This window comes from Pelophylax lessonae (genome assembly GCF_965119305.1).
Source record: "Pelophylax lessonae genome assembly, chromosome: 8".
Lineage (NCBI taxonomy): Eukaryota > Metazoa > Chordata > Amphibia > Anura > Ranidae > Pelophylax > Pelophylax lessonae.
In genome coordinates, this window is record NC_138775.1 from 280915703 (window position 1) to 280936832 (window position 21130).

General features: G+C 44.9%; 1 protein-coding gene across 4 annotated transcripts in view; it reads right to left on the minus strand.

Moving 5' to 3' along the window:
* The window catches only part of PATJ (PATJ crumbs cell polarity complex component), a 483060-nt gene that overhangs the window by 53956 nt on the left and 407974 nt on the right, over positions 1-21130 (minus strand). For all 4 annotated transcript variants that reach the window (XM_082265149.1, XM_082265150.1, XM_082265148.1 and 1 more), the window contains 2 exons: positions 17246-17393; positions 9398-9484 (listed from right to left, as the gene is read on the minus strand). In XM_082265149.1, the coding sequence (XP_082121275.1) occupies positions 9398-9484; positions 17246-17393 (235 nt within the window). The remainder of the gene's footprint in view (positions 1-9397; positions 9485-17245; positions 17394-21130) is intronic.

The window sequence follows — 21130 nt, forward strand, 5'->3', positions numbered from 1 at the left end:
GCAAAACTTTTGCTTAGTTTTGAATACAGTGGAGAGGGCTTAGAACCCCTGTCGGTTTTTATTGCTGTGCCCCCGTTACAGAGATTCCACCTCTCTTTTTGTCCTGTTTACCATTATTATTGAAAGTGAAAGTAAATGAAAACCCCCAAATTTTGGTTTGTCCCCAGAAAATTAATAGAGGGGAAATCTTTCAATGGAGACACTAAAACGTAAAAGTGTAGCGCTAAAGAAAAAACATTGATAATCATAAAAGTAATAAATTAGTGTCCAAATGAATAAATCACTAATAATCACAATAATGTGTTTAAAAATGTCCAATTGAGTGAGTCCCCAACAAAAGAACTGATGTGGAGAAAAAACATATATCCGCAAAGTGCAATAATCCAAGGGGGGGAGGGATTCTTCCCGGGACACCAAGGGTACGTGAAGGAAGGGAACACCTCTGTGATGAAATATGATAAGCAGCTTACCAGATTTCCATGGCTGCTCAGATTAGTGAGTCAGCCTCTCCCAGCTGTTTAATCCAAACCACTGAAGGTCAGAAATTATATAGGTACTTTGTCAGCTCCAAGGAACCACCACTCAAGATACAGGAGGATCAGTATAGGATTGGCACTCATCAATATATGTCATCAGTCATAAATGAATATGTGAAGAAAAGAGAGGCAAAGCCCATAGCGTAATCCCGTTTAAAACTTGAAATCTTGTTTATTAAAAGTTATACTCACAGTGTTTCATAAAATAACAGGCATATCAATGGCTATGTCAGGGATAAAGATGCGGCGTCCCGCAAGTGGTCCCAAATAGTAGATGATGAAGGCCGGCTAGTTTCAGGGGGCGTGTGGACGTTGCGTCTGGAGTCGCCAACGTTTCGTCTCAATAGACTTCGTCTGGAGACACTAGTTCTGGTGACCTGGGGGTCCCCAAATAATTCTCTTCATTTCTTCTCACTTCCTGGTTGGTTATGGGACAGGAAGTGAAGAGAAATCTCCGCAAAGGGATACAGATGGCGGAAAAAAATCTGACCGGGGTATAACCCTCCCTTGCACAAAATTACAAAAAAAAAACATTTTGCCTATAGTTCTACTTTAATAGAAGTTCTTAGTACTCCACACTCTACTAAGTAGATCCTCTTTTTGCATTTTTGACCACATAAGAGAAATGTATTATCGCTTCCTTTTTTTTTTTTTTTAGAACACCCTTTCACCAGGACAGGAAATGGGAGGATATCCCTCAAACAAGGACACCGATAGCAATAAAAACACAATGGATGTTCTAAGGTCTTGTCTCCAGGAACGGCAAACAGGATAGGTTACATGCATCCCCCCCCCCGAAATGCCCAATGACCGCTTTGCATGATCACGATGATGTTACAATTATGTGATAGTATCTACAGAAGTGGCAGTATTCCATCTGAAAAACTGTACTGTGCAGCATTTACAGGTAGAAATGCAGAAAACAGCTTAAGGCTTAACACACTTGACGGAAATCGGACGAAATATCCTCCGATTTTTCTCTCTCTTGTTCAGCGTTCATAACCGTTTTTAGTTGACAGTGCATAAATGTTCACAAAATTTCTCGGCTGATTTTTTTTTTTTTTGTTTGGGACATTTGTTCCTAGACTTCCGGGTCGTCAGCAACTTCAGATCATGCGCGGTCTTTCGTATCCGATTTTTCACGGACGTACTATGTACACATTAAACGGAAATTGGTCTTCTTGGATCGGACAATAAAAATTTTGGTGTTTGTCCCTCCATTTTTTTTCGTTGAAAATGTCGGCATCAGCAGCTGAAAGTTGTGTACACACTAGGCGAAAATCGTACGATTTTACCTCGGATGGGAATTTTCTGCAGATTTTCTACTAGTGTGTACCCCACTTTACAGAAGTGTGGGAATACAAAAAACATACATACCTAAACAATGCAGCATTGGCTCTAAGACCAAGAAGTGAGAATTACATGACTGCTGATAGCTTAGGCCTTTGACAGCTCTGAGCAGAGAGCGGTCAGTCACCGCTCTCTGCTATGCCCCTTCAGGATTACCTAGAGCACCAGGCTGTGGAGGGGCTGGTAACAGTCGGCTCAGGTTCTCAGCAGCATGCTGAGAGGCTGAGTCAGCTGTCGATCAGCCGTCTGCATGAACCCCGACATTATTGTTGGGATCCTCCTAGAGCCTGGCACGGCTCAGTGATGTCAGTCAACAATGGGGTTTAGACGGGGTCACAGGACAGAACAAGTAAATGTACTTCTGTGATCAACAAGAGAAGTATGAACCAAAAAAGCTTCAACCCTACTTCTCTTTTAACAACACTTCCATAGAATGAAATGCCTTAAAACCCTTTGCTGTAAAAAATATAGTGTTTCTTTTGGTATAATTGCATTTCTAGCTTTCATTATTTGTTTTCTGGGTTATTACCCAGAATGCCTGTAAGGGCTGTTACATGTATCTTGCTGTGCATAAAAATGACCAAAAATGCTTTAAAAGTGTTTCCAAGTGAAACATTTTTAATACTCATACAAAGTATGACCCTGATCCTTTCTTGTGCAAAGAAAAATAGTTTTGGCTTTGAGGAATACAAAAGTTAATTTTTTTTTTCTTTTTTTAAATCTTGATTTCTATCTATGAGAACATCTGCCAACTTTTGGTCAGCATTGGCATCTAACAATACAAAGAAAATAATCATCTATCAGGTACACGGGCACTCAGCGGGAATGTAGACCTAGGTGGCTCTATTGATCTGATTTCTATGGGAAGAAAGAATTTATGTAATTGATTGCAATTAGCACTTCATGAAGACAGCGGTTATTGAGAGCTCCCCTGATGAATTTTACTATCTCAGCCCTTCAATAGATCTTCCTGGGGATAATAGTGTATTGTGCTGCTTCTGTGGCAGATCAATATCAGTCAGATGCACAGCCTCCAACTGGTATAAATGATGATCAATAAGATTCAGACAATGAGAAAAGGATGAACAAGGGCTTTCATAACAAAGGTGAGTTTACAAAAAACGTGTTATAATAAAGAGGAAAAAAAAAGGGTGTTTGCCCCACCGGGACAGAAGCCGCCAAAAGACCAGAAAGTAATAAAGCATAGACCCCTGGTGCCCAACCTGCGGCCCTTTGGTATATGATGTATGGCCCTTGGACCACAGCAGTCTGTAGAGGGAACATTGGTTATAGTTAGGCAGGCCATATACAGAGTGAATTTCTTTTCTGCAACCACAGGTTGCAGGAAAGAAATTAGCTCAATTTACCCATTAACAGAGAGCGTGTTGATGCTGGAATCCCTCCTGGCGGCCATTGTCTTCTCCCAGCGGGGGAGGGCAGGGAAAGCCGCCCCCCGCTGGGAGAAGACAATGATTATTGCTAGTAGCTATAGCAGCTGCTAGCAATAATCGCAAGAGAATCCAGTAGGCTGGCTGTACCCAAGTTGATTGATCAACTCGGTACATTCAGCCTGGCCATTAAGGGTTCAAATCTGAACCGCTCGAGATTCAAACCGTATACGGCCAGCCTAAGGGATGCACCGATATAGAGTATTTTCATGAGTACTCATACTTGTGAAAATGCTCCAATGCCGTATGTTGAGGATATTCTTTTCCATGTCACGGATGCCCTTGTCTTGCTGCCTGCCAGGTCTCCAACTTTAAGATCAATTACCCTAAAGCTGAGATTTTGCCAATTACCATCCCTTTGGCTCTTACCGCCACGCCAAGGAGGGCTTTTTCATCTATGTGATACCTGGACATTCACCTTACTGATCGTCTGGACACCCTCTACACACATAATTATGCACCCCTTCTTAGGAACATTCGCCGCAATTGGTCGTACGCACCATGGGTTCCTTCGAGGGATAGGGACGCCTCAGATTAGGTGTCCCCGTTGACCATCCACAAATTAAAAGTATGGGATAGATTGAATATTTTCTTGGCCCTGTCGCCTTACACATCATCGCTAGCACCAGTGGGCGGCGTCCCTTTGTTTTACCCAGGTGAACAAATGTCCTTTCTTGGGCGAAGGACAGGGACGTTCGCCTATTGCACTTCAAAGATGGTCAAACATTACTCCCAATAGCAACTATTCGAGAGCAGTATGGAGGCTTCCCTTTTGATTTTTGGAGGCGTCGTCAGCTTGCCAACTTCATTGCCTTGTACTTCGCAGATTAGACCCACCCTGAGTTTGAACATTTATGGGCTGCTAAAGACCCCTTACCTCATATGATCTCGGTGCTATATAAATTGCTTGATTCAGTCACCTAAACCTTAAACCTAAACCTCCTTATATTAGAGAATGGGAGCGAGATCTACAGTGTGAGTTCACTGACGAGTAACTGCAACAATTATATCACCTAACACACTCTAGCTCTGTAGATTCCGAGATGCAAGAAAACAGTTATAAACTGTTTTGCTAGAATTTACCCCACTGCCTCTGACTTATGCTGGAGGGGATGTGGTCAAAAGGGAACACTTCTGCACACATGGTGAAACTGTCTATTGTTGTCACCCCTTTTGCACAACTGTTCATAAATATGTTTTCGATAGGCATTGCCCTTCCTTTCCTACCGAAGCATTTTTTTGCTCCATCTCCCTTTCATTCCTTGCTCACGCTAGAAGCGTAGCGCTCTCCCTCACCTTCTTAATGCTGCAAAATGTCTCATTCCAGTTCACTGGAAGAGCCCATAAATCCAGAGCAAGCTGGATTGGATTGGAAAGGTGACAGATTATAGAGGCTGAGGAATGGATTGCCACTTGGCGTCCACCAGAGGATTCCATGACTGATGAAACCCCTCCGGATGAAGGACCACTCCCCTTCGTCCAACACCTGCCAACTGAGGTAATCCGCCTGCCAGTTTTCCACCCTGGGAATGTGTATGGCGGAGAGGGCTGTACCGAACCGTTCTGCCCACCTTGGAATGGCTGCTACCTCCAGAGCCACCAGGACACTATTTGTGCCCCCTTGGTGAGTGACATAGGCCACTGCCGTGGCATTGTCTGAATGAATGCGCACTGGACATCCCTGAAGACAATCCGTCCAATGGTCCAGGCACAGTCTGATCGCTCAGGGTTCCAAGACATTGATCGGTAGTCTGGACTCTTCCAGTGTCCAGATCCCCTGAGCAGAATGCTTGCCGAGGATGCCTCCCCAGCTGGACAGGCTGGCATCCGTAGTGACCACTGTCCAATACAAGGGGAAAAAGGATTTGCCCAGCCGAAGCGCCGGAGAACGAAGCCACCATATCAGGGACTCCTTCATTCCCTGGATGAATTCCAGCCGGATCTTATTGTCCAGAGACGGCAGAGTCTTGTCCATTTGGCCAGAATCTCTCTTTGCATGGACCTTGTATGGAACTGTGCAAACAGAAGGTAGACACCATAAGGCCCAGCCCTCACATGCAAGTCCGGAGGGATGACCATCTGCTGGACAGCAAGAGACTAATTGCAGCCTGCAATTTCTGGAGTTTGTCCAGAGGAAGGAGCACTCTGGCCAGAATCAGGCCCAGATAGTCCAGCTTTGTGGATGGAACCAGTGCAGACTTCTGAAAATTCAAAATCCAGCCAACTCCTGCAGAGTTCGTATTGTGATCTCCAGGTTTTCCATGAGAGCAGTAGGAGACTTTGCTCGCAGAAGGAGATTGTCCAAGTAGCCCAGCACTGTGATCCCCTGTTGGCGTAACAAAGCTAGCACCGGGGCTACCACTTTTGTGAAGACCAGAGGAGCAGAGACCCTGTAAGCGGTCCGAGGACAGGTGCAAGTTGGAAGGAAAGAACCCTGCCGGGGGACAAGAGTAAAACTCGAGCTGGACCGAATAACTTTGTGGACCCACTTGTCTTGTACCAGGGAAGTCCATGGGTCCGGAAACCAGCGATGACGTCCCCCCACCCCGAGATGGATGAGGGCGCACCTTCATGCTGAAGGAGCCTTGTCCGTGTGTCTTGAAAAGCCCACTCTTGGTTTGCCAGACCAGGTTTATTTGGATCCTCCAGAGAAGGCCCTGAAAGTTCTTGTCGGTCAACCCTGAGGGACAAAAAAACTTTGAATAAGCTGAGAAGGAAGGCCCACATTGACGACGAGGTTCCTTGTCCTTAGTAGGTAGAAGGTAGAAGAAAGGTACTTTTCCCCCCTGTGAGACTTTTTATGATTTCATCCAGGGTATCTCCAAACAGGCGATCTTCTTGAAAGGGAAGATCAGTCAAGGCCTTTTTAGAAGTCTGGTCAGCAGACCAGCATTTGAGCCAGAAGACATACCGAAGGACCACTGCCGAAACAGAAAGCCGCACCACAAGGGGAGCCACATCCAAAGATGCTTTCTTACCTTCAGTGTTGGACCTTTAATATTATAAAAGGTCAAAAGCGCAAGGTCCCTTTAAACAGCCAGGATGGGCTCTAGTAGAATATTAAACTCACACTGTCAAAAAGGTCAGCACCAGGAACCACCCAAGCACATGTGTGCACTGGTAGAATCAGGCCACAGCCTCCGCCTTCAGCCGGATCCTTAAAGGCTGTAGACTCTACAACTGGAATCATGGTTGCCTTGTTCAATCTGGAAACCTGAGGGTTCACCACCAGTGGAACAGTCCACTTCTTAGTTAGAGACTCCTCATAGGGGTAACGCCTAGTAAAGCGCTTAGGGACCCCAAGGGGACGCATTGGTCTTTCCAACTCTTTAGCGACAATTGTCAAAATAGGCAGGAAAAGGAAACACCTTTGCCACTCTGGATTGCTTGTGAGTGCCAAAAGAGAACCGTCGCAGCTGCATCCTCTATCTCCAAGGTCTCACGTACAAATATAATTGGTTCTTCCACCAGCGCCTTTTCGTGCGCGGTTGCAGACGTGGAGGAATCATCCTCACTATCAGAGTATTCCAAGCGCGTGGTTGCAGACCAAGCAGGGTGACCCACGTCTAGGACGGCTGATTCAGATTCAGGATCTGATGAGACAGATGAGGCAGGGGAAGGCGGGGGCACTTTTTGCAAGCCCGTCGCCTGAAAGCCACCTCCACCCAGGACACAAAGAACTCCAAGACCACCGTCAGTGCATTGTTGGATGGTTGGGAACCCGGAGGGCCCTGCAGCCTCAGAGAGGGGATCAGGTGGGGAGATGTGCTCCAAAGACTCCATGAGTCACCAGGGGAACCCCACAAAACTGGTGTAAAACACTGCAAGGGACATCCCCACCGCCCTGGCAGCACCACCTAGTCACAGAGCACCAAGCGATCCTCAGCAGAGAGGGAGAGAACCCCACCAGACTCACCACCCAGCAGAAACAGGCACCGCACCAGCAGCCAACAGGATAATCTGCACTGCATGCGCTGCACTCAGGAAGTAAAAGGATCCAGGAGTCAGCACCAGGAAATGAGGGGCTCCCACCCCCCCAAATAGTCGCCCACAGAGCTCCACTGTCATAGCCACTGCTATTTTTAATAGCAAACCACTGTAAAATGGCCACCGGACTACACAAACATGGCCACCGTGCAGAGAAACACACAGGCTACAACAAAATGGCAGCAGCACGAGGCTTCCAGGGACCCAGGAGGGCTCCCTAGGGCTCAGGGACAGAGCCAGGCAGGACAGGGGGCCCTGCCAGGAGCCCCCACTAGGTACCCCCCACACAGCCGTTCATCCAGTCGTCGGCGGTGCAGGATAGGGGACAGATGAAAAGGGTGTGAGAGGGAGAGGAGGTACAGTTAATCCCCATACCAGGAACCGGGTGGGCACTGCTCCAGACAGAACCCCTCTCCATTGTAATGGGGGCTGTTGGGCAGGAGGAACGCTGCGACCTGGGCCAAGACCCGGTCGTTTGCGACCTGAAGAAGCATTATCTCGTAGGCCAGACCCTGTCTAGTGGGGCTATGTTACGGCCGACCTAGCGCAGAGATGAGGTCTGTGAGCGCTTGCTGGCCAGACTGGGGTGACCACTAGATCTAGATTATCCAGCCTGTCTCCAAGTCTGTCAGTTGATTGTAGATCTCACAGGAAAAATCCAGGAGAAAGAAATTTCTATCTAAAAAGAAAAAAATTGCCAGGACCAGAGATCCCAGCAAGGATCTTGGTTTCTTACTCCTGACTAGGCAGAAAAAAAACTGAGTACCTATAGCAAGGAGAAGGAGTATACCCCTGGGACTGCCCATAGGTGTAGCCAGACGTTTTTTCTGCCTAGTGCCTACTCCTGTAGGGGGCAGTAGAACCCAATGGTTAAGAGTAGGAGCTGTGTCCCTCAATGAACGAAAGAGAAAGTGACAAGGACACGGCATTTCTAGGAAAAAACAACAGGTATTTTCTGTGCTCGCTGAAAATGTTCTTGGCCCAGAAAAAAAAATCCAACACAGCCAACACATCTAAGGACTAGTAAACTGCCATAGATTACATTTTTGAGTTTGGATATAGATATTTTACACACTGCAACGGTCCTGAGAAATGCAAATGAGTATTTACGGCTGCAGTAGAATTTAGACCCCCTTTCACTTTCAGCAGGTGCTAAAGACCGCCAATCACAACCCATTTAAATGAATAGGGCCGCTCTGCAAGCACCCAGCAACTGCATGCAATTATGGCATGCTACTGTGGGGTCCAAGGGGTTAAAGCAGGCAGTGCAGAGGCGATATGTCGCCTCCTCACCACCCGTCAAACACACTCTGAAGAGAGATTTGAACGAGAAGCGCTCTTCAGGGACCAAAGCAGGGGCGTAACTACAGGGGTTGCAATTGCAACCAGGCCCCATGCTCCAGGGGACCTGTGCGGCTCCCCTGTACACCTGGATAGGAGGGGGCAAGGGGGCAGCATGTAGAGAAATCACTGTCCTCCTTTTTCCTCCTGTAGCTGCAGGAGAAAAATGGAGGAGATTGGTTCCTCTGTATGCTAAATCAGTTCCTCTGTATGTAAGGTCACACTTGCGACCGGGCCCTGGCATTCCACCACCGTGGGGTGGCCCCAAGATGGCAGGAAGGGGGCCCACTGCAGAACTTGTGAAAGGGTCTCGCTGCGGGACTGTAATAAAGGGCCCCACAACGATCAATGGGAAGAGCCCCAGGCTTGCAGGGAAGGGCCCCGGCCAGGGGTCCGGGGGGCCCTTCATGGTTTCTTGCACTGGGGCCCTGAAGGTTCTAGTTATGCCTCTGGACCAAAGCATGTGCGAACGAGCTCCATTAGTGCTAAAGTAGCCTCTTGAACTGCAATATTTCACGTAATGTGACTGCTTGAGAGGCTAATTAAGCATGCCTATTACTTCATGATTCTGGACCACGTGCGGAGGCAGCCTGGTCTACATCCTGCAGATTTCTAATATTACAATGTGTGATTTCTGGTACTATAAGATGCGCTCGGCAGAGTAATGGCTGCAGAACGTGCAGGAGTTGTAAATAAAACCTCATCCTATATCAGCCATAAGCAGAAAACACGTACCTGACTGCTCGGGTAAGTTTTCCTGGATGACGGCCAAGAGCCGACTCTCAGCCTTCCAATCTCCAGATGAACAAGTCCTTGAGCGCACTGAGGAGAAAATACAAGTCTATTGAACATCAGAGCAACAGGGAGCTCGGGCATTACCAAACATAACATCCTAATACGCCACAAACTACGATTCCGACACGCTCTGGCTTAGAAAACAGACAGAGAAAAAACAAAATCATAGTGTGTGTGCTGCGGGATCCCGGCGAGACCAATAAAGCTTTACAAGTAGCAAATGGCCGCGTCACGGTAAAGCGCGTGGAAAATACGACAAGTTTAATCAACGCAGGCAAGGGGCACAGCAGGATCTGTCGATGGGGGATTTAGAAGCACACACATTATGACAGGGAATACAATCAGCTCTATGCATTTAAAAGGTAACTCCAGATTTATAGCTCTACTCCAGCTCTTTCTTCATTCTTGCACAGTTGTACCGGCTCCTCTCCTGGACTGAATTGGCTTACTCTGATTTCACTGCACACTGTGAGCTTCTCATAATGTGCATTAGAAGCTGCAGCAAGTCAGATGGAGCCCGCCTCATTTCCTGGCTGGAGGATGTCCAGCATCACCTAACCCTTTCCTCCCCAGCCTGACTGCTCCTGTTTGCATTTCCTAGAGCAGTGGTCCTCAACCCTGGTCCTCAGGGCCCACTAACACGCCAGGTTTGCAAGATAACTGAAATACATCCCAGGTGATATAATTTGCTGCTCAGTGATTGCAGTACTCTAGTCTGCATCTCCCCAAGGTAATACTTAAAATCTGGCCTGTTAGTGGGCCCTGAGGACCGGAGTTGAGGACCACTGGCCTAGAGCACAGAGACCCAGTAATGTCATCACTGGGTCTATAATAAGGTGTGTGTAATGAAAGCAAAAAAGATTTAGTTTAACCTAATTTCATCAGCCTGTTGATTTGGGGGGAGGGAGGAACCAGGGAGGGGCAAAACATACACAGAAAAAATATATATGAAAGAAATGTTTTCCTGCCAAAAATAACTGTACATCGTACATACTGCACGTGCCCCCCCCCCCCCCCCAACTATCACTACTGATCAGCTTTAGAGCTGCGGGGGGTAAAATGTTCTTCAAAGGGACAATAAAGGGAGGGGCTAAGCTTGACTTTTATAGGAAAAGTCAAAATGTCAATTTCAGTTGTCAAAAGCTGGGTATACACTGTGGGTATAAGGGTTGAAGGCTGATATATGTGGAATGTGTAGGCGTCTCCGTCCCAAATTTTGAACACAGAAACACAAGGAATGGCCCACGGGACTTTTAAAGAGACAGATACCCAATATTAAAATTAAACAAATTTATTGCACATCATAATTTAAAAACAATGATAACATGGTGAATTAATCAATAGAAAAAACATCAATAAATAATGAAATACAAATTCAAACTATATATAGCTTCATGTGTGGATAATGATTTGAATTGTATAGATCCTGTTGTACACAATATCGTATAGAAGCGACAGTCTGTGCTGCATGAATCTCAACGCGTTTCGCAAAATATTAGATTCGCTTCATCAGGAGAAGCACAGATGTGTATAAATAATGCAGCAATACGGATCGTTGCACATGACCAAACAAGGGTCTAAAATATTCCAACGATCATTTCATCAAAAGAAGTTGTCAATAGGTTTACGGAAGAAATTCCCCCCAAAAAATATAGAGGTGCATGTATCTTCCCCTTTAGGAGTTGGGGAGGGGAGGGGAGGGGAGGAATGTCCGATCACAGGCAAATCTCCAGCATTCCCTGGGAATCCCAGGAAGATGTCACAGTCTAAAAGGGTCAGAACAAAATGACCGTTCATTTAGTTCTGACCCTCTTAGACTGTGACATCTTCTCGGGGACCCCTGGGGAATGCTGGAGATTTGCCTGTGATCAGACTTTCCTCCCCTCCCCAACTCCTGGGGGGGGGGGGGATTCATGCACCTCTATATTTTTTTGGGGGGAATTTTTTTCGTTACCTCTATCGACAACTTCTTTTGATGAAATGACCGTTGGAATATTTTAGACCCTTGTTGGGTCATTTGAAACAATCCGTGTTGCTGCATTATTTATACACATCTGTGCGTCTCCTAATGAATCGAATCTAACATTTTGCGGAACGCGTTAAGATTCATGTAGCACAGACTGTCGCTTCTATACGATATTGTGTACAACAGGATCTATACAATACAATTTATTATCCACATATGAAGCTATATATAGTTTGAATTTGTATTTCATTATTTGTTGATGTTTTTTCTATTGATGAATTCACCATTTTGTTATCTTTGTTTTTAAATTCTGATGTGCAATAAATTTGTTTAATTTTAATATTGGGTATCTGTCTCTTTAAAAGTCCCGCAGGCCATTCCTTGTGTTTTTTTTTATACACTGTGGGTTTTTTTTTTTTTTTGCTCAACCAGCGGGCTGAATGAAATAAAAATCACAGATCACTGCATCCGCACAAGCAATGTGGATGCAGGGATCTTCCCTGCTGTGCTATTGTATTCTCAAAGCGGGAGCGGAGATCTCCTAATCAGCTGGCATGACATCAACACTGCGCATGTGCAGATCGTCTGAGGCATTATGCGACAATTTTCAAAGCGCAGAGAGAGATTCTAATTGTCAGATTCTGCCTCGCTCTCTCGCATTCGCAAGACGCCATAGGCGGAGTCACAGGCGAAATACAATTGTTGTTGGGCAGATTTTTGGTGTGTCGCAAGGTGGATGTTGCAGTGCAGATGTGTGTGTGTGTGTTGCAGGATTCATCCTGCAACACACCCAAATCTGCCCTTCAACACATCAAAACCCACCCTGCAACACACCCAAATCCGCCTGTCATGTGATCGGTCAATTATCACGCATGAGCAGAGAGCCAGCCAGAATCTGACGATTGTTCTTCCTTCGGCGCTTTGCTGATCATCGGATAATGCCTCAGACGATCTGCGCATGGACAGTGTTGACGTCATGCCCAGCTGATCGGGAGATCAGCTGGAGTGACGTTGCATACTGCGCATGCGCAGATTGTCAGAGGCATTATCCAACGATCTGCACTATTCGATAGAACACCAGTCTAATGATTGGCTTCTGTTGAACAGAGAGGTCTTCACACAGATTACAATTCAGGTAATTCCTGCTGAACCAGCCAAACTTCAATCTGTGTGTATCCAGCCTAAATCTCTGTGTCTACGGACTATCGTGGCATACAGTGCTGTAAGAAAGTATTTATCCTCTTTCTTATTTTTTTTGGAAATTTCAAACACTTAAATGATTCAGATCATCAAATAAATGTTATTATTACACAAAAAATAGCCTGAGTAAATACAAAATGCAGTTTTTAAATGATGATTTCATTTATTGAGGGGAAAAAAACTGTCCAAACCTGCCTGGCCCCCTGTGAAAAAGTAATTACTAAATCATGAATGAACGGTGATTAAACACTTTTTTTGGGCAAGCTGAGTTACATTTCACTTGCCACACCCAGGACTGATTACTGCCAGACCTGTTGAATCAAGAAATCCCTTAAATAGAAGCAGTCTGACAAAGTGAAGCATGCCAAAATATCTCAAAAAGCAACACATCATGCCACCATCTAAAGAAATTCAAGAACAGATAAGAAACAAACTAATTGACATGTATCAGTTTGGAAAGGGCTACAAACCATTTCTAAGGCTTTGGGACTCCAGCGAACCATGGTGACAGCCATTATCCAAAAATGGAGAAAACGTGGAACAGTGATAAATCTTCTCAGGAGTGGCCGGCTGACCAAAATTTCTCCAAGAGCACAAGGACTCATCCAGGAGGTCATAAAAGAACCCAGAACAACATCTAAAACCTGCAGGCCTCATTGCCTCAGGTAAGATCAGTGTTCAGGATTCAACAATAAGGAAGAGACTGGGCAAAAATGGCATCCATGGGAGAGTTCCAAGGCCAAAGCCACAGTTGACCAAAAAGAACACAAAGGCTCATCTCACATTTGCCAAAAAACATCTTGGTTATCCCCAAGACTTTTGGGCAAATATTCTGTGGATTGAGGAGACTAAAGTTTAACTTTTTGGAAGGTGTGTGTTTCGTTAAATAAGGTGTAAAACTAACACAGAATTTTAGAAAAAGATCATCATACCAACAGTCACACATTGTGGTGGAAGTGTGATGGTCTGGGGCTGCTTTGCATCTTCTGGACCTGGACGACTTGCCATGAATTCTGCACTCTATCAGGAAATCCTGAAGGAGAATGTGTGGTCATCAGTTCCTGACCTTAAGCGCACTTGGGTTATGCAGCAGGATAATGACCCAAAACATGCCAGCAAGTCCACCTCTGAATAGCTCAAAAAACAAAACGAAATGAAGGTTTTGGAGTGGCCCAGTCAAAGTTCTTGACTTAAATCCGATGGAGATGCTGTGGCATGACCCTAAGCAGACCGTTCATGCTGGAAAACCCTACAATGTGGCTAAATTAAACCAATTCTGCAAAAAAGAGTTGGCAAAAATTCCTCCACAGCGATGTTAAAGACATATTGCCAGTTATTGCCGCCAAAGGTGGCACAACCAGTTATTAGGTTTAGAGGGCAATTACTTTTTCACATAGAAAGAGAAAGAAAAGCGCTCTAAGTGCAGACAATATTTTGAAACAAAGGCATAAGTTGTAGCAACTCACTAGACGTCAGGATAAATGAGCTCTATCGGTTCAAAAGATGTATGATGCTCCTCTGGGGGGGTGCCATCCATCCACACATGAGGCAGTCCATGGCTCGATCGTCAGTCACAGGAAGGAAGGACGCCGGCTAACTCCTGCAGCGGTCAGCGTCCGGAACAGCCGATACGATGTGCGGGTGAGTGATGGTATGCGGCCACGTCACCAGGGAATGTAAGGAATGCACGGCATGCACGAAGCGTTTCGGAGCATGCGCTAGGTCCTGTACGGACTCGCGCGCTCTTTCATCAGCACCTGAAAGGCGTCGTGCATACCGTGCATTCCCTGGTGACGTGGCCGCATACCATCACTCACCCGCACATCGTAGCGGCTGTTCCGGACGCTGACCGCTGCAGGAGTTACCCGGCGTCCTTCCTTCCTGTGACTGACGATCGAGCCATGGACTGCTGGATGGCACCCCCCAGAGGAGCATCTTACATCTTTTGAACCGATACAGCTCATTTATCCTGACTTCTAGTGAGTTGCTACAACTTATGCCTTTGTTTCAAAATAAATATTGTCTGCACTAGAGCGCTTTTCTCTCTCTTTTTGTCGTTTCACTTCAGAAGTCCTCGTTTCTGTGGAGAGCAGCTCAATGCCTTTGAACATTTAAATCCAGGACTGTCCATTTATGAATTTTAGGGTACTTTTTCTTATTTATGTATATGATTTTCCTATTTGCCTTTCTCTTGGGATAGTTCCCACCCCCCATTTCCCTCTCCCCATTTTAATTGCTCTATTCACCCTCTATATGCTGGTGGTTTTTAGCGCTCTAATATTGCTGTTTTTTCTGTACTTTTTCACATAGGGCCAGGCAGGTTGGGACAGCTTTTTTCCCTTAATAAATGAAATCATTATTTAAAAAACTGCATTTTGTATTTACTCGGGCTATCTTTGTGTAATATTAAAATTTATTTGATGATCTGAATTGTTTGTGTGTGACAAATATGCAAAAAATAAAAAAATCAGGAAGGGGGCAAATATTTTTTCACAACACTGTATATGATTTTCACTAAGCGTAACCTCGGTTAAGGCATATATTCTTCAGGTGCACAGTTTCAATTGCCCTGGTTTGTGACAGATCCACTTTAACTTCCTACTGCAAAGAATAATGTATAAACTGCTGTTACCCAGAGCCATGCAGAAATTTCGTCATAGGTTTTCAAGTGGAAAAGTCTGCAAAATACTTACCTCTGCATGCATCAATGGTCTGACACCCGCGAGGTTCCTTGTTGGCTCTGGCATCTTCTCCTTGGCTTCTTTCGGGTGCTGGTCTTCGGCCATCTTGATTGACCAGCGCAGGATGATGTCACTACCACACATATGCAGGAGTGCAACCAAACCTGCACATAGGCACATTGCCAGAATCCAAACCGAGCTGCACACGTACAGCTCAGTACATAGTCTACTGATAACTGGAAACAAGCAGACAAGTTTATTTTATTGCAAAAGAGACACATTGCATGTCTCCTCTACAACAAAGAGCCTGCCTGCTCGCAGTTTTTTTATTTGAGACTTTAGTCTCACTCTAAGTAGTTTGATGTAAACCAGTCCTGAGATGAATAGGAGGGATGCAATTGTTGACCTCTTAGTGGAAATGCTGATCCTCTGGCTAGAATACTTTAAGTTAGCAGTCCCCAACCTTTTTCTTACCAGGAACCAGTTTTACGGCAGCCAATTCTTTTTCCAGGGACAGACAGTTTTACAACAGAGTTCCCCTTTAAAGCAGTCCTACTGTGTCCTCCGTTCCCTTTCACAGCCCCCCCTTTTACAATTCAGTCCTCTTTACATTATTGTAACAGGGGCTGCACTGTATAGGGGCATGGTAATGTAACGGGGGCTGCACTGTAAAGGGGCACGAAGATATAATGGGGCTGAACTGTAAAGGGACACAAAGATGTAACAGGGGCTGAACTGCAAAAGGGGCACGATGCTGTAACAGCGACTGTACTGTAGAGGGACAATTACTGCACCTTGTAAGGGACATTACTGCACCTTGAAGTGATTATTGTCGCATATACTACTACACCTCAAAGTGATTATCACATTTTATATCAGGGTTTCCCAACCAGGGTTCCTCTTGAGGTTGCTAGGGGTTCCTTGAGCAATGGGCAATTCCTGCCTCTCTGATAAGTTTCCACTGACACCATTGTTCCTTTTAGCTATCTGTAAGGGGGTAATTATTCCCAATGATGACAAGAGTAAGGAGCATTCTTTCCACTGACTGTCACACTGTGTCATGAGTTGTAGATTTTTCATTTTTAGCAGGGGTTCCCCAACACCAGAAATTTATTTCAAGGGTTCCTCTGTGTTTAAAAGATTGAGAAAGGCTGTTTTAGATCTTAACTTCGGACACTTGATTGCTTGGCCTTTTTTTGAGCATTTATTTGTACATATCTAGTGCGCTACACTGTTTTTATTCTTGTATTACTTTATGTTGGTTGGGTACACCACTGTAGTGTTAGCTGTCAATGGCATTTTTCCACTGCAAGTACCGGCTCGGTTCCACTCGGCCCTGCTTGGCTCTGTTAGGTTTTCCACGTACCGCATGGTACGGTGTTGGAACAGTTCGGTACGGTTTGCTTTTCCACTAAAGTAAAATGGGTGGGATAACAACGATTCTCTGACCAATCAGTGGCTAGTAGTGATAAACAGTCAAGGCTGCATGCAAAGGATTTTGGGATATGGTACCGGTACGGCCCTCTTGGAACCACAACCGAGGTGGTACTGTTTAAGCGAGCCGTACTGTTCGGTTCCATGTAGTGGAAAAGCACCGCTGTACCGTACCGAACCGTTCCTACACCGTACCATGCGGTACCATGCAGTAGAAAAGCGCAAAAGCGAGCCAAACCGTTCGGTTCCATGCAGTGGAAAAGTGCTAAAATTCTAACACACAGCGCAGAAATATTGTTAGTGAACCTTTTCATTTTTCTGTAAAGTTGAACACATTAAGTTTTAAAGTCAGTATAGAAGCATTACCGCCATATCACTAGCATTTCCAAGAGGAGAGGTTGCCATCTTTATTTGAACTAATGAAGAGTGAAATTAGCTCATTATCCTTCTTATTCACTAAATCAATTTAAATGCCACTTCAGCTCCCCAGCACCACACAGCTCTCACCTTCAAAATGGTAGCAACGACTTCCTGGGATGCGTTACGCATGTCCTCGCCGTTGACTGACAAGATCTGATCTCCCTGCATTAATCTTCCGTCATAGTCAGCAGCCCCCCCTTTCACGATGTCAGATATGAAGACTCCGCTGCCGGTCCTGGAAGATGATGCATTACACTTTATATTATGCAGGAACTTACTCAGCACATCAATCAACCCGCCACCTTCCACGCAGCACTGAATTCCGGTTATCGTTTACATAATAGTAAGGACTATGACAGCGACAGTCCAGGAGGAATGCTCAATCACCATACCATTGTAGACGGGGTGTATTTAATTTACACGGAGACAGCTTTGTAAGAATTTCAAAAGAACCAGCCATGACTGGGTTTGTGTAAGGATCTGAATGTGAAAGTAGATGTAAACCCAATTATTACCACCTCATATAAGCTTTAACATGATAATGTAATTTCAGAAGGAATTTTCAATATTTTAAATCTGCAGCTTTCATTAACCACTTGACCTCCGGAAGATTTACCCCCCTTCAAGACTAAGCAATTTTGTTTCGATATGGCATTGCGTTACTCTAACTGACAATTGCATAGTCGTGCGGCACTGTACCCAAATAAAATTGATGTCCCTTTTTTACCACAAATATATATTTCTTTTGGTGGTATTTGACCACCTCTGTAAAACACTGCAAAACACATTCTTCTTCATAAATGTAGGCCAATATGTATTCTGCTGCAAGTTTTTGTTAAAAAAAAATCCCAATAAGCGTATATTGATTGGTTTGCGCAAAAGTTATAGCGTCTACAAACTATGGGATATTTTTTTCTTAGTAATGGTGTCAATCAGCAACTTATAGCGGGACTGTGATATTGCGGTGGACATTCTTTAATATGGAAGAAGTGGAGACGCAGTATTACATCCCTTGGGACTGTGTCAGGCAGGTAGGACGGCTTGGGGAGGCGATGGATCCTATCAATGGTGACATCTAAATCTGTGGCCTCCGGAAGGAGAGATTGGAACAGATCAGTAGCAAAGGTGCGGAAATCCTTCCCGGATTTTCAAATTATTGCGTCTTGCCCTTTACTCCATATCAGCCATTTTGGCTTTCAGTCTATCCATCTCCTCATCCCTGCTGTCATGTACATCAATCAGCTATTTTTGTTTCAATGTGCTCCACCCTATTTTCCACTGCCTTGAGATCTTTACCAAACCTGTGCATACATGAAGCTAAGTCAGATTGCAAAGAGCTTCTCAAGGACATGAGCATGTACTTTAGGACAGTGTCCGGCACGGGTTGATTAGCGGTTAGGAAGTTGTTAATAGAATCAGGGAGAGCCCTGGTGTCCTCTCTATCATCCCCAGCAGGACTCACCTCCAGGCGGAATCTGGCAGTTTCTGGGCTCACAGAGGCCGGTGTAGAGCTGTAGGGCAGCCTGTGCTCCTTTGGATGAGCGTCTCTGCGGCTAGGAGAACCTGTCTGGGCAGAGGGAGGAGGAGAGCGGTCGGGCCGCGGCCGGAGCTGACTGGCGCCATCTTGGACAGCAGCGCGCCGCGGGGAGCAAAAAAAAGGCCGTCAGCTTCTGTGGCTTTGCCAGGCGCCTTCTTCCGCTTAGGCATGTTCCCGGGCATCCTCGGGTCGGTTTCGCCTGATTAGGGTGCAGATGCGGCTTGCTAGTAGCCAGGATGGAGCCAGATTAACCCCGTAGCTCGCTACAGACCTGCGGTGGACAGTCTGACACTAACACTTTTTGGGAACCAATGATACTAATACAGTGATTAGTGCTAAAAATATATGCACGTTCACTGTACTAATGACACTGGCTGGGAAGGGATTAACATCAGGTGCGATCAAAGGGTTAACTGTCTGCCTAACCAGTGCTTTACTAAACTGTGGGAGGTGTTTTTACTAGGGGAAGACAGGGATCCTAGTCTCTGTTTTGTAGGAACACAGGATCCATGCCTTCCCTAATGACAGAACTGCAATTTGCCTTGTTCATATAGGCAGATTGCAGTTCTGTCTCTGGCTGATGATCGGCAGGCTCCCGCTGTGTGTAATTACAGTGGAAGTGGACTGCTGGAGGCGCGCATTTGCACCCCCTACCCAGAAGTGCAAAATCACATATATATTAGAGCTGCACGATTAAACGTTAAAAAATTGCGATCTTCATTCACCCCCCCTCGCGATCCTAAAACTGCATTTCCTCGATTCATACAGTGCAGAACTGTTCTCTGCTCACTCACAGCAGTAAAAAAAAAAAAAGTGGGAGTGGTGTCATCGTGCCCTGGCCTATCATGTGGCCTAAGGTGCGGGACCCAGTAAGAAGATCGAGTGAATATGGAACCGCCGGGGACCCGCCGGATTGGACACCATATGACAGACAAGTCTGCCATAATGTACTAATATGCTGTGCATACTAGTACATTATGGCATAACTCACCTGGGGGGCAAAAAAAAATAGAGCAGACTTTACTTCTGCTTTGAGAAAGACCGATGCGCTCACCCACTAAATCAGTGATGGCAAACCTTGGCACCCCAGATGTTTTGGAACTACATTTCCCATGATGCTCCACTATACTGCAGAGTGCAGAGCATCATGGGAATTGTAGTTCAAAAACATCTGGGGTGCCAAGGTTTGCTATCACTGCACTAAATCAACCATATATATACATAAAATCAAGAAATGGCATCAATATGATAGAAACAGGGCTCAAAAAAAAAAAAAATGATATATATATTATATATATATATATATATATATATATATATATGTGCAAATCCATATAACTAGGTCCAAAACAGTGAAACAAAATTATATATAATTATTATATTATATATATATATATATATATAACAAAATGGCCAATAAAAAAGTACAGAAAGCATGTAACCCAATCACAAAAAAAATACAATCAAAACATGAATAAACTCACATGTAACATAGTCCCACAAAATAAGGTGTAAAGTCCCAATTAATAATCAATGAAATCCAGTGATGAAAAGTGCCAAAAATAAAAAAAAAGGTCCAATAAAGCGCTCCAGTGCTTGAGTAAAACCAGACATACAAAGCTGCCTACCAAATATAATAGATCTTAGCACTGGAGACATAAATGCACTGATGAGAAAGGTAGCTCTCAGGTAGCTTGCTCAAAGGACCATCCATCCAGCATGGATCATCAGTGCAGACTATCGTGTGTAGTAAAACCACTCCACTCAAAGCGTCATCCACCTAGCATGGATCATCAGCATAAGCCCTCTGATCCCTCCTGTATTGAATTGTATTGTAACTGTATTGTCTTCCCTCACATTGTAAAGCGCTGCGCAAACTGTTGGCGCTATATAAATCCTGTATAATAATAATAAGACTAGATTGGCTGTGAATACCATTCGGTGTGGTCTTCTGCTGATGATCCATGCTGGGTGGATGACCTTTTGAGCGGAGTGGTTTTACTACACGACAGACGGCACGGATGAATGCATTAAGGTAAAAAAAAAAACCTTCTGCCTTAAGAACCACTTTAAAGTAAGAAACCATTTGTCTTTTAAACCGCTTTAAGTCTTACTATTATAACCATGCAGGTCTACCTGTAAAAGAAAAGTAATTGCCGCTATATCTTTAGCCTATAAACCTGGTTCTTGGCCTTCTCCTGAGATCAGACAATTGCTGCCCTGATAATTGCCTGACTTCAAAGAGATGTAGGATTCTTTCTTTTTTAAGATTCATACTTAGGTGGATGCAGCATCGGTTTGCTGCACAGATGGATGAACCTCCTGCTAAGGGTATGGTATCCTAACAACCTGCACCGCCAGTATAACTAAAGGCAAAACTCTTCTTTTTTTTTCGTTTTCAATAGAGTAGAGAGGGATTAGTACGCTTGTCAGTT